Source organism: Harmonia axyridis, chromosome 6, assembly GCF_914767665.1.
Source record: "Harmonia axyridis chromosome 6, icHarAxyr1.1, whole genome shotgun sequence".
In the NCBI taxonomy this organism is placed as follows: Eukaryota; Metazoa; Arthropoda; class Insecta; order Coleoptera; family Coccinellidae; genus Harmonia; species Harmonia axyridis.
In genome coordinates, this window is record NC_059506.1 from 11,709,222 (window position 1) to 11,722,450 (window position 13,229).

Consider the following 13,229-nt stretch of genomic DNA (forward strand, 5'->3'; position numbering starts at 1 on the left):
CGACATAATAGTGTTCTGGATTTCCTGAACGGTTCGAAACCAATAGCTTCCGTTGATTCATTTTTCACTTTGCGGTTGACGTCCTCAATGTGGTCCAATTCCGCATAGTTGTAACTACAGCTGCATTGGCGTTGGAGGTTATCTGCGAAAGCTTCAGACTTTTCTTCTGGACTGTACACCATTCCTCGTAAACCGTGAATCGGCGGGGTTGGTTTCCTATCTGAGTGCAATGCTTTGGCCATCCGCCAAACACTGTTGTCTTCTGTGGAAAGAGAAAGTAGTTTCTCTTCCCAACTATCATTCCGGACCTTTCTGAGAGCCTCCTTGACTCTATCGTTGAGCTAGAGTGCTTCTCTCTGATAAGCTCCGCCATCAATAGGTTATTACCACCAATAACACCCAAGAATCGCTCGAATTTCATGTTTTCTATTTTCAGCTGTTTGAAATGCAGGAATAAGAAAAAACCTTCTAATTTAACACAGACATCCTAAAGGACTAATGAACACGTAGGTACCTTTCATTTTGCAAACACAGAACCTTTCATAAACTATAATTGATCATTTCAAAGAGCGATTTAACGAGCACACATATATAGGTATTAAATATGAATAACAAATATTAATCGCTCTTTGAAATGATCAATTATAGTTTCTGAAACGTTTATTTGTGATTGCAAAGTGATAGATACTTACGTATCAATTAGTCCTTCAGAAAGTATGTGTGAAATTAGCAGCCTGATATTATTCATTCGGTACCTGCATTTGTCCGATTTATTGTTACGTGAATATTGGCATTTTTTCGATATTCCGCTTGAATTATATATTTATTTGAAGTACCTATATGTACCTATTCGGTAATGATTGATTGCAAGTACTGACTTTGTTTTAAAGGTAAAAAAACCTGACCCGCCACCTCTTGTCCACATGTTTTTGGATAAGAACAAGATCTATGTTAAAACTGTCGAAATCAAAATCAGGATAGATATTTTTCAGGGGGACACGCAGTCTCTTCTGGTTTTGTTTGGCGCTAAACCTACTGAGAAGCCAGTTAGATACATCGACGACCTCAAGCTCTACTCCGCTAACGACGAGCAATTGGGAAATGTGGTAGCGTTCTTTGAGGCTATCGGAATGAAGCCGGGGAAAGATGAATGTGCCGTGGTTCAGGCGAAGAGAGAAGTCAAGTACAATTAATAGGGGACAGATCTGGTCGGCACGCAGAACCTGACGATACAAGAATGCCAGAGTCTTTCATCTACCTCAGAGCACATCAAGCCCTAAGATCCCTGAAATGAAATGAAGAACATTTTCAAGGCAAAATTTGTAAAAAAAATTTTTGTAGTCTCATTCTAAAATAAATTGAAGGACAACAATCAATACGGTAAGGACTTTCGGTTTCAAGGTGGACAGAGAAATGGGGAATCAGAAAAATTGGAGAACAAGATGAATATTTCAAATTTGATCGATAATTTTTGAAGGTCCTGAGAAGGACCGATTAGTTAGACGAACCATTCTCATCACAACAGTAATTTTTATATATTTATTCACTTCTTCTTCAAAGGTGCTGCTTTTTTCGGAGTTGCCACAGACTTGACTGATTTGGGTTTTGGAGCTTTCGGTTTCTTAGTTGGCGATTTCGCAATCTTCTTAGCTTTAGAAGGGGACTTGGCGGCTTTGGGGCTCTTCTTCTCGGTTGTTGCAACTGCTTTCTTCGTTTTCGTTACAGCGGCTTGTTTTTTGGCAACAGTAGACTTCTTTTTCTTCTTGTCGGTCACCACAGCTGATGCCGAAGTGGATTTTTTAAGATCATCTTTGGACTTGGAGGTGGCTTTTTTAATCACTTTCTTCTGGGATCCCGATGTCGAACCACCAGCTGCCAATTTGAACGAACCAGATGCGCCTTTTCCTTTTGTCTGAACTAAAGATCCAGATTGCACAGCTGATTTGAGGTATTTCTTAATGAAAGGAGCCAATTTTTCCGAATCTACTTTATAGTTGGAAGCTATAAATTTCTTGATGGCCTGCAATGACGATCCACTTCTTTCTTTCAAATCTTTGATGGCGTTATTAACCATCTCTGAAGTCGGAGGATGGTTGGGTTTGGCCTGTTTCGCGGTCGCAGTCTTTTTCTCGGATTTCTTCGCAGTTTTCGCACCGATTGGAACGGACGCACCGCTTTGTTGCACCTCTGTATCGGCAGAAGACATTATCGTGATAATTGATGAAATCGTTACACTGTATATATTTCAAAAACGTTAGATACACTTTCTGCAGGAAAAATACTGAAAATTAATGCATTAAAACTGAAGTCGACGGAACTTTGGCTAGAAATGTATGAATATGAGGATTATTTCGAGCAAAATGCTCAATTGATCAATCCTTGAAATTTCCGAATGGAAAAATCAAAAATAGAAAATTTCTGCACCATCTCGTCTGGAAATATTCCCGGAAAATTTCCCATAATCGATAATACACGACATTCGAAAGAAGGAATGTGAATTCCGGTATAAAACGCTATCGTTAACAAAGGTGGTCCTTCGAGCCGGAGTATTGGCCTCAGTTTTCTCCATGTAATTTGATTAATAGGAAATATAATCAATTGTATTTCAGGGAACGTAAATTGTTCGAATTTTCGTTAATTCAAAGCATACTTGATATAATCGATAACTTTCCTACAATTAGGGTTATTATAGTTCTGAAAGTGGCGAGTCGGTAGGGTGATCTAGTGTGGATGAATCTTCTAACTGTTCAATGAAGACAATTTTAAATCAACTCGTGAGAAATAACAGACAGGAAAGGATAATAATCGTATTTTGGAGCAGGCTGGAAATGTAGCTGATTGTTCATAAATTCATAGAAAAGCTTTTCCGCTAAATAATGCCGTAATACAAAAGCGCGTTCGGAAAAAGTAGTCAATCTAATATGAAAACTCGATTAATGTTAGACACGCACTAACGGATGAATTACCTGAAGAACGAACCAGGAGGTAATCATACAAATTAATAGTTTGGAAAAAAAAAAGGATAATATAAAATCTCCATAAAAAAAAAACAATTTGTAATCCCATACTGGAAGCAGGAATCAGCGAATGATATAAATGGGAACCAGCGATATCGTGCAAACAAAACTATATTACCTCATTTAATTAAGATATCAAATAATTCAGTAAGTAAACTACTTTTAATAATTCAAGTGAAATAGTAAATTGTTAATTCTGCACTTCAAACATGTGAAACTTAAGTAACACGGGAGAGTATAAATCTCAAGTATAATATTGACAGTCCAATGGGCACTGGAAGAATGTCTAGGTAAAGTTGCTTCACACGCCACTCATTATTATTATTATATTATAATAATATTGTATTATAATTATATTATAATGGATATGGAATGTCTTGATGATGAGTCTGATAACTCACTGGCAGATTGAATGGTCATAGAATCGAAAGTATAAATTTCCATCAACTCGTCATTAAGCTGAACGATGAAGAGAGCCTGAAATGAATGTCCACATTCACGTTCCAATATTGTGAATTGACGAGAAATTGAAGGCTCAATTTTAATTATTTTTATATTGTAAACTATTAGATGAATATCATTTTTACTGAAGAAGGAGAGTCTCTCCGAAACGTATGATTATATATTTTTTTATATGAAATAAACAAGTTCATTAAAAACCTGACACTTCCAAATAAAGGAAATACTATTGACTATATATATATATATATATATATATATATATATATATATATATATATATATATATATATATATATATATATAACTTAGACGCAATAATGGTCGTGATTTATACAGAATGATTTCTCAGGGAATCGGTGTGAACACCAAAAAAATACTCTGTTTTCTTTGCCGAGCTTTCGGATTTTATTCAATCCATCCTCAGGGCTTCTACAAGATATCAACAAAAATTATCAGTTACAATAAAGAGAAAAAATAAACATTCTATATATATATATATATATATATATGAACCCATCGGTTCATATTTGACACCCTTATGAGAGATAAGTTCAACGGTTGATATATATGTTTTTTCTTTGTAAATATAATATGGATTGTACCGTGTGTGAAATATTGTGCAATACGGGATAGGAATGAGAAAATTGGCTTCTCGATTAGAAAATGTGTGATCTCGTTATACGCGGAGGGGATTAACTTAGCGAGAATTATCAACTCAAACGGGTGGGATGAACGGAACTTCTTCTTCTTGATAGTGCCAATCCGTTATCGGATATTGGAGACCATTCTGGCTATTGTGACCTTATTCACTGTTGCACGAAACAGTCCAATTGTTGTTTCCCAGAACCAGTCCCTCAAATTTCTGAGCCACGAAATTCTCCTCCTGCCGGGACCTCTCCTTCCCCCAACCATGCCCTGCTGTATAAGCTGGAGAAGGCTGTATCTTTGTTCATTCCGCATGATGTGGCCCAAGTACTCCAGTTTCCTCCTCTTCACTGAGATCTTTCTTAATTATTAAGTCAGTGCATGGCACTTTTACTCGTTGACTCCTTGTGGTTATCGGTGCGGGTTTAGGGGGGCGTTCACGTTCATACGCCTTGGTTGCCGGTTTCAGGACCTCCTCTTCACGGTGTCAACAATTTCAGTTTTCTTGTTGACTAATATTAGAACCCTCTCATTGGTCATGTGCTCTGTCCAATTGATTCGGAGTATTCTTCTGTAGAGCCACATCTCGAATACTTCAAGCCTCTTACACGAAGCTTCAGTAAGCGTCCATGACTCCACCCATACAGAAGCACAGGAAAGACATAGCACTTCAGAAGTCGTATTTTGGTCTTCTTGTTCAGGTCGTGAATCGTGAAAAGTTTTTTCATTTTAATGGAAGCTGCTCTTGCCTTTTCAATCCTACAGCGGATTTCCCTCGAATGATCCCATGCCGAGGTACGAAATTGTTTCGACTCTACCATTCTGTTGTCGATGTAAAGTTGATGAACGTAACGCGCAGAAGAAATAATTATATATCTTATCGCCGCCTACCGTCATCGATTCTGTGAAAATATTTTATGGAATAATTTATATAAGCCCATTTCTTAATTTGTTCAAATTGATAAAATAAGGTGGCAATAAAATTTGGATGAGAAATGTTACTCCTAGTGCACTACTAACCAAATGCTTATAAACTTGAATAGATAACACTTGTTTGTCCTCGGAATATTTTTACATTTTGCGATCGTATGGTCACAGCAATTCCAAGTAAAAAAAAAAAAAAAAAAAAAAAATTAATAAATAATATTTATAGTTAGGTGAATGAAAATGTTAGCTGTTTACCCTTAACGCTGAATTCCAAAAGAATTATCTCGTCATAGTAATTTGGTTGCCCATCTCACGGACAGGCTTAGGCTTTGTGGGAATTTTGTTTGCTTTCGGATTGTATGATATTTGTGTAATGGAAAAAACGAGAAAACGTTAACTTTGTGGTCCTGAAAAGGACCGATAGCAATATTTCGATGGTGAAATTTAACCTCCGAAACCGTACAACGTACGACCTTGGCGTTTCAAAGCATATACGACGTCCATTGCTGTTACAGTCTTCCTTTTTGCGTGTTCGGTGTAAGTTACAGCGTCTCTAATAACGTTTTCTAGGAATACCTTAAGTACACCTCTAGTTTCTTCGTAAATCAAACCAGAGATACGTTTCACCCCACCGCGGCGGGCCAATCTTCTGATAGCGGGCTTCGTGATTCCTTGGATATTGTCTCGTAGAACTTTCCTGTGACGCTTAGCGCCACCTTTTCCCAAACCCTTACCACCTTTGCAGAGGCAAAGGTGGTAAGGGTTTGGTCGTTAACTGAAAAATGACTGGCAGAGGCCAGTCATTTTTCAGTTAACGACTACAATAACAAGAATTAACTAAAGGTTTCAGCGGAAAATACGGCTTTTATACCATCACAGTTTTCCCCACCACTAGATCTACACGACCAACCAATGATATTGCGAGAATGTGCAGTGGAACCGCCTACCTATTCCGCTATAAATAGATGAATCTAAGATTTCCCTCAACTAGTTTATACCCATACTCGAGATGGCCCGTACGAAGCAAACCGCAAGAAAATCCACTGGCGGAAAGGCACCGCGTAAGCAACTTGCCACAAAAGCGGCACGTAAAAGTGCACCCGCTACTGGTGGCGTAAAAAAACCTCATCGTTACCGTCCAGGTACCGTAGCTCTTCGTGAGATCCGTCGTTATCAGAAAAGTACCGAGCTGTTGATTCGCAAACTTCCTTTCCAAAGGTTAGTGCGCGAAATTGCCCAAGACTTCAAGACCGATCTCCGTTTCCAGAGCTCCGCCGTGATGGCCCTTCAAGAAGCTAGCGAAGCTTATCTGGTCGGTCTATTCGAAGATACAAATTTATGTGCCATTCACGCCAAGAGAGTAACCATTATGCCGAAGGACATTCAACTTGCTCGACGTATCCGTGGCGAACGTGCTTAAGCATCTTTTTCACAAAGTTTAAAATCGGTTCTTTTCAGAACCACAACTTTTTTTTTTACATTTATACAATTGATTAATTTCTTATAAGGTATCCCAAATTAAAGATCCGATATCAATAGTGCAATATAACCTTACTTAATTTCTTCCAACAAAATGCGTTACGAATTTCAATTTTCCATCAGTCTTTTGATATCCTCTATATCTTGGCGCAATAGCTTATTTTAAGCTGGAAGCAAATTATGCCGTCTTATTTCCAATTCGATCATTCAACTGCAAAAGATTCTGATGACCAGCATTAGAGAGAAGCGATACCGTGATTTCTAGATCACGTTGTGAAACGTGAACGTTACTTTATGATATCAGTGAAATTAAAGCGTGACGTGATCACTGTTTAGGTTGCTTGTTAATAATATTTGTATGAATCACCCAAACCTTAGTTCGTTTATCTTTGCAACTCGAATTGGTCACTCATTCAAAGCAAAATTGTTATGAAAACATCCATTTTTCTTACATATTCAACTCTTTTCCTTATTTCAGATTTAGTTAGGAACGTAACAGAAGGATATCGATTTTTCAAATGTTTCCTCAAATTTGAAGAGGTGATTTTGAAAGATAATTTCAACTTGCATAAATTACAAGTAGCATAATTTACATCAACTTTTGTGAAGAAAGCCCAAAGATTGCTGGTCTTTCGCCTGTTATTATTCTTTCGCCTATTATTATTATGTCGCTGACGTGTTTTCGTTTATTTTTTATAATACAGAGTACCATTTATTGCTTCGGTCGACAACTTCAATATAGAAAGAATTTCTTTGGGATTGTTTATCAAAGATAAGCATAAAATTAGAATTTTATTGCCACCACCAATTATGCAGTAATGCAGTAGTTATTAGTTTGCAGCAAGTATTTATTGTTTAACTAGTTCTACAAAAATACTTCCTACAGCATGCGAAGTTGCCTACGATGCTGGGATTGTCATAAAAATATGCAATTATGTTAGTCGAAAAAGGTTCCGAAGCAATAAAAACATCAGGCTGCCTTCATAATTTACGATTGCAACGGACGCTGATATGCCCTGAAAAGATCTGTGAAATGTTCAAACTGTGATCCCGTCACGCTCTGTATTCGTTTTTCGGAACCGTGACTACCTGTGACATTCTGATCTCAGTGATTAAATCACAGTTCGTGAAATATCGCTCTTCTCTAATCAGCATTCCACCGACTGTTTCATAACATTTTGAAGAGGATAATGAGCATACAAGTTGTAAATAACATCCCATCACCAGTAAGGGTTAATGTACAACAATCTAGCTTGCGACATGTTTGGAATACCATAGACGATGAGATGGCGGTAGTTTTTGCAGACACTCGCCATTGCTAGAGTCCATCGAACTCTGTGCTAAGCTTTAATTCTTGGGGTTTGATGAAATGTCCATCAGTTGATTATTCAGGTGATGCGTCAGCAGTGTTGTGAAAGGCAGTGCTATGGTTCCTAAATGGTTTTGTCGGAGATGACCCGGGACCAACTTCTATTTTCTTTTGAAGTTTGTAGGTTCGGGTATATACCCGAACTTAAATAGGTGGAGTCAATTTAGGTGGTACGATCTCAAATAAAAAGTTTACACTGAGAAGGTAATTTTTTAGTTTTCACTTATCGTCAGATTGATCGATTGAAGATGCCTCCTAAAACTAGCGGAAAAGCTGCCAAGAAAGCTGGCAAGGCCCAAAAAAACATTTCTAAAAGCGACAAGAAGAAGAAACGCAAGAGGAAGGAAAGTTACGCTATCTACATTTATAAAGTATTGAAACAAGTCCATCCGGATACGGGTATTTCAAGCAAGGCTATGAGCATCATGAACAGTTTCGTTAATGATATTTTCGAACGCATCGCCGCCGAGGCGAGTAGACTTGCTCACTACAACAAACGTTCGACAATAACCAGCAGGGAAATTCAAACAGCAGTGCGCCTTCTCTTGCCCGGTGAGTTGGCAAAACACGCCGTCAGCGAAGGAACTAAAGCAGTAACAAAATACACCAGTTCCAAATAAAGCAGGAATTGTTGTTGCATATCAAACGGTTCTTTTCAGAACCACAAATTTTTAAAACTTATAATTATAGTCTGATCTCTAATTTCACCGTTAACGACATGTAGATTTATCAATTTGAAATAATCCATACTAATATAATTCGAATATGTTCGTCAACTTCCTATACCATGTCTGATAATTTTGCACACCAATATCATATATATATATATGTATATATATTCGGTTCAATGTTATTTACCTGCTTTTCAATTGTTACTATATATATATATAAATATATATTTATACCGTTGCAGGGTAAGGCTTAGAGGTTGCCGGTTCCTCTCAGAACAAGGCAACACTCAATTGCTTCTGAGGAAACTTCTCACAATTCTCGTGGTCCACAAGATCATCTCCTTTTGCGCCTTCTCTATTAGATCTTCGTGAAGTCCAAGTTTGGCTGTGTTCCCAGTTAGATGCATCTCAACCAGCCCATTCGTGGTGTGAGTAGATATATATATATATATATATATATACATATATATATATATATATATATATATATATATATATATATATATATATATATATATATATATATATATATATATATATATATATATATATATATTTACCAGCCATGCAGCGTCCTGGAAAACGATGTCTACAAACTGTACTGGGACACAACTATGGTCGCATAACCGGCCGGACATAGTTCTGTTTAATAAGACCGAAAAATTGGTGCAGATAATAGACATAACGGTACCCGCCGATGATAATATCGCCCGAGCGTACACTGAGAAACTCACCAAATATCATGACCTCGCGTTTGAGCTGAAAGAAATGTACGGTCTGAGGAAAACATCAATTCTCCCACTCATAATATCGGTAAATGGCCTGGTGGAGACACACATGATTGAAAACACGAAACGTCTACAATTAGATACTTACCTGATTAGCCAAGCACAGAAAGAGGTCATCCTAGGTACCACGCGGACAGTCAGAAGATTTCTTACTAGCTCCTGAGTACAACCTTGGTCGCTGTGGTGACCCGGTTGTCTTGGATCCATCCCGCTTGTCGGTGAATAAAAAAAAAAAAAAAAAAAAAAAAAAAAAAAATATATATATATATTTTGATCATGTTATTTACCTGCTTTTTAAGAGTCCGTTCACGCGGCGCAAATTCAGGCGTTTTCTTAACTAATTCGGTCGTGATTTTCTCAGGAACGGTAAACGCTATCGAGATGATTCAAAACAATATTGGAAGGTCTTAATCCCTTGTATGTTCGTTAGGTAATAATTTCACTTTAAGTTGCAAATTAATTGTTTTATTGAAGTAGAAAGTACGATTTTCAATACCAATTTTGAATGATTTATTGTCGCTTCAGTTGACCTAAATTCGAAAATCTAATACAAATTGGTCATAGCCTATTTCTTCTTCTTTGCAATGATACCAATTAGAAATATATTACATCATAGTTACTCAAAATTCTCTGAGACGTTGTAAATCTGTTTCGAGTGCCAGAATTGTGAACTAAAAATCGTTGCTCCTCCCTGAGGGGCGTGGCTTGTAGCTATCAGGACCGTCTCTTAGGAAATATATTCTTGAAAACCTGAATTATTTGTTACGAACAAAAAAAAATATTTTGTCGCTTAAACCTGCAAGTTCCTATTCCAGCATTGATTATCTTTAAAGCCATATGTCTGATTTTCATGTTACTTTCTCGAATGAAAAAATGTATTCCTCATGGAAGGTTTCGGATTGGATGCAATAGTCAATTAATTATTTCGGACCGAAGGTTCGTAAGTTTGAGAAAAAGTAGATATCTGTTATTGAAAAAATCGATTCGGATGTAATGATGGCTGGCAAATTACCTTGTTTTTAACATATTTCATATAATACAAAATTTGGGTAGTTCAGAACCTATCTAAGATTCGGTATTGTGCTACTGCTTGAGAATAATACTTTAAAAGTTAACAAGAAGTGATTTCGTGTAAATTTATTAGAGTTATTTCAAGATTTCATTGTCACATCAGATAAACATCAGTTGTAAATAAAGGTTATTCGGTACTCTTTTGTGTACCGTATTATTTCATTGCTGGACAATTTGACAGTTTCTAGGTAGGTTCAGCATTGCATAGGTACCTGAAAGAAGGCATTTAGGAGTAAAAATTTAAAATGGTCTATTTTTGTACCTATTCGTATATTTCTACTTACTCATTGATTTTATGTAGAAATGAAGAATATACCCGACATTGAAATAACCATTTTCAAACTGAAATTCCTAGAATGGTATTCTCAATTTCGGGTTGAGGTATTACTAGAAGTTTTCATATCTATTTGTCCTGTGCAGTTCTCCTTATAATTTTGTTTATGTGTATTGAATTGAACCTTTTATGCAGGGAAATATCTTTGGATACATTCCGAATTGTTTGTATTCAGCAATTTCTCTAAAAGAACATTCAAGTCACTCCGTTATTTTTGAATAAAATTGATCTAATATGCGTTTGGTGAAGGAAATAAAAATAGGTTTTCAGTCGAAATTAGTTTTCGTACGCATTATGTGTAGAATTTCGAAATGGTATGAATGTCCCTTGTTTTTCATTTTCACTGTATAAAGAAAGAAAGACAATTTTTTACAATGATTTCAAAATAGAAGAGTACACAATGAAGTATGTAACAACAACAGTGCATACACGCTATGAAAATTGAAATTCATCTTCGACAGCCATAGAAGCTGAAGGATTTTGTTCCAGTTTACCTATGTACAAATTTGAAATTGATACAGCAAAAAGATTGCCGATGGGGACAGTAGTTGTTACAAAAAAAAAATTCTTGATACTACTCTTGTTATAAGAAGCTCAATTTTTCTGTGTTCATCAACAGTTGAAACCATAGAAATATTGAGACTCTTAGATGGTACAAAACCTTATTATTTTATGGAAAAAAGTATTTGACCATTTTCCATTATTTATATTGATACGATACCATACGATGTTATATATTTTTGAAATCAGGAAAGATTGAGCTTTCAAAAAATAGCATAGAAATCTAGTGTTCCCATTTGAAAAAACATAACTTTGGGTCATAGCTTCATAATTAAAAACCCTTTTGAAAAGACGAGCAGGCCACTGGATTTTACGTAAAGAAGTGCCTCTATGTTGTTTTTATTTCAGAGCTCTATCATCAGTATTCGCGGAGATATCAATGGTTTCCGATATCGCCATTTTTCAAATTTTCACCTATAACTCGAAAACAAAAAAAGTTAGCCAAAAATGAATACCTACTACTCTTGTCAGTTTCCCAGAAAAAGAGAACTAGAATGGGGTATCAGATTTTGTCTTTATCCTCTGGTTCAAAAGTTGAAGTGCTAGAACATCGAAATTTGCCCACCTTGTATAGTTCAGGTCAATAGTATTTTCTTTATTTGGAAGTGTCAGGTTTTTAATGAAGTTGTTTAGTTCATATAAAAAAATATATAATTATACGTTTCGGAGACATTCTCCTTCTTCAGTAAAAATGACTCATCTGATAGTTTACAATATGAAATATTAATTAAAATTGAGCCTTCAATTTCTCGTCATTTTACCTGAAATGACGAGAATAGTATGTTATGGAAAGAAAATAAATTTGTATTGTCTTCTAGATGTTCATCAACACGTTTATGGGCTGGAGGTGCATCATATCAAATATTCAATATGAAAGTTAATTTTTATGAATTTCAGATATCAAATGGATTGATAACTGTTAGAATATTAAGCTAGAGCACACATGTACCTAAGTTGATACTTTGAGGTCCTAAAATAGATTTGTAGAGAAAATAATTATACATCTTCAGAAGTAAATGAAGATAACAATAAAGGTCATCATCAAAAGTTTGTTATATGTACAATTTGGCGATATGAAGAAGAGAAAACGGATTCAAAATTGAAAAAATTTATGGCGCTTGAAATATGACGATTGAATTAATTTGAATGAAGAATAATCAGAAACGTTATCGGAGCATATTTGTTTGCACACTGCAGAGACAGTCACTGTACTTCTATGGGTTGATGTAATAACTGTGACGATACTGTACAAAAATATGATCAGTGGAGCAATTGATAATTAAATATGTCATATAGATATTGCTTCATGTTATGGAATTTCATTATTAATGAATCGTCTGATATCCACTAACAATGTACTTTTCAATGAGTGCTTCGAATGATGAGTCATCTTGGGGGATCGTTATATCCTTATAACGATTCCTTCAGATTCGAACAGAATTCTAGTTTGCTAGTTTTATAAATCTAGAATCGACCACAAATCTGATGAAATTAATATTTAATCGATAAATAGGTACATACAGATTACATGACTTACCTATTCACCTTCAATAGCGTCATCGAATGATTCATACAGTTTTATTAAAATAACCTATGTATTATTTTCCGAACACTGCGTAGAATGAAGAATTATTATATTCACATAACGACGCACCTAAAACTCACTTATCAGCTCAACGCACATAATTGAAATGAACCGTTTTCTGCTGCAAAATATTTGGTGAATGGTTACATCTGGTCTAATACTCTAGTGGGTTTTACGATTGTTGTTATTCACTTCTTTGAAAATGCCGCTCGCCTTTTCTGGGAAGAAATGTTTTCAAAAATAACCTTTTCTTATGACCTTTCCCTCTGGATATTAGGGGTAAATATACCTCCTGTAGGTATATCTTTCCTAACGAACTT

General features: G+C 35.9%; 4 protein-coding genes and 1 long non-coding RNA gene across 5 annotated transcripts in view; 2 read left to right on the forward strand and 3 right to left on the reverse strand.

The window, feature by feature from the left end:
* LOC123683066 (histone H1B-like) overlaps positions 1–2,263 on the reverse strand; it is a 50,555-nt gene extending 48,292 nt beyond the window's left edge. Inside the window, exon 1 of the mRNA XM_045621964.1 lies at positions 1,568–2,263. Coding sequence (XP_045477920.1) covers positions 1,568–2,206 — 639 coding nt within the window. The 5' untranslated portion in view covers positions 2,207–2,263. The remainder of the gene's footprint in view (positions 1–1,567) is intronic.
* A 3,186-nt stretch (positions 2,264–5,449) lies between these two features.
* On the reverse strand, positions 5,450–6,053 carry LOC123683067 (histone H4-like). Its single transcript, XM_045621965.1, has 2 exons — positions 6,050–6,053; positions 5,450–5,788 (listed from the first exon to the last, which is right to left on the reverse strand). Exons 1-2 carry the CDS (start codon positions 6,051–6,053, stop codon positions 5,496–5,498), a joined length of 297 nt encoding a protein of 98 aa, XP_045477921.1. The 3' UTR covers positions 5,450–5,495.
* A 2-nt stretch (positions 6,054–6,055) lies between these two features.
* On the forward strand, positions 6,056–6,510 carry LOC123682482 (histone H3). The gene has a single exon (XM_045621114.1). The coding sequence runs from the start codon at positions 6,061–6,063 to the stop codon at positions 6,469–6,471; it is 411 nt and encodes a 136-aa protein (XP_045477070.1). The 5' UTR covers positions 6,056–6,060; the 3' UTR covers positions 6,472–6,510.
* A 1,595-nt stretch (positions 6,511–8,105) lies between these two features.
* On the forward strand, positions 8,106–8,567 carry LOC123682483 (histone H2B-like). The gene has a single exon (XM_045621115.1). The coding sequence runs from the start codon at positions 8,148–8,150 to the stop codon at positions 8,517–8,519; it is 372 nt and encodes a 123-aa protein (XP_045477071.1). The 5' UTR covers positions 8,106–8,147; the 3' UTR covers positions 8,520–8,567.
* Positions 8,568–10,220: 1,653 nt separating this feature from the next.
* On the reverse strand, positions 10,221–10,946 carry LOC123682291. Its single transcript, XR_006747806.1, has 2 exons — positions 10,714–10,946; positions 10,221–10,641 (listed from the first exon to the last, which is right to left on the reverse strand). It is a non-coding gene; the product is annotated as an uncharacterized LOC123682291 (long non-coding RNA).
* Between the last annotated feature and the right edge of the window lie 2,283 nt (positions 10,947–13,229).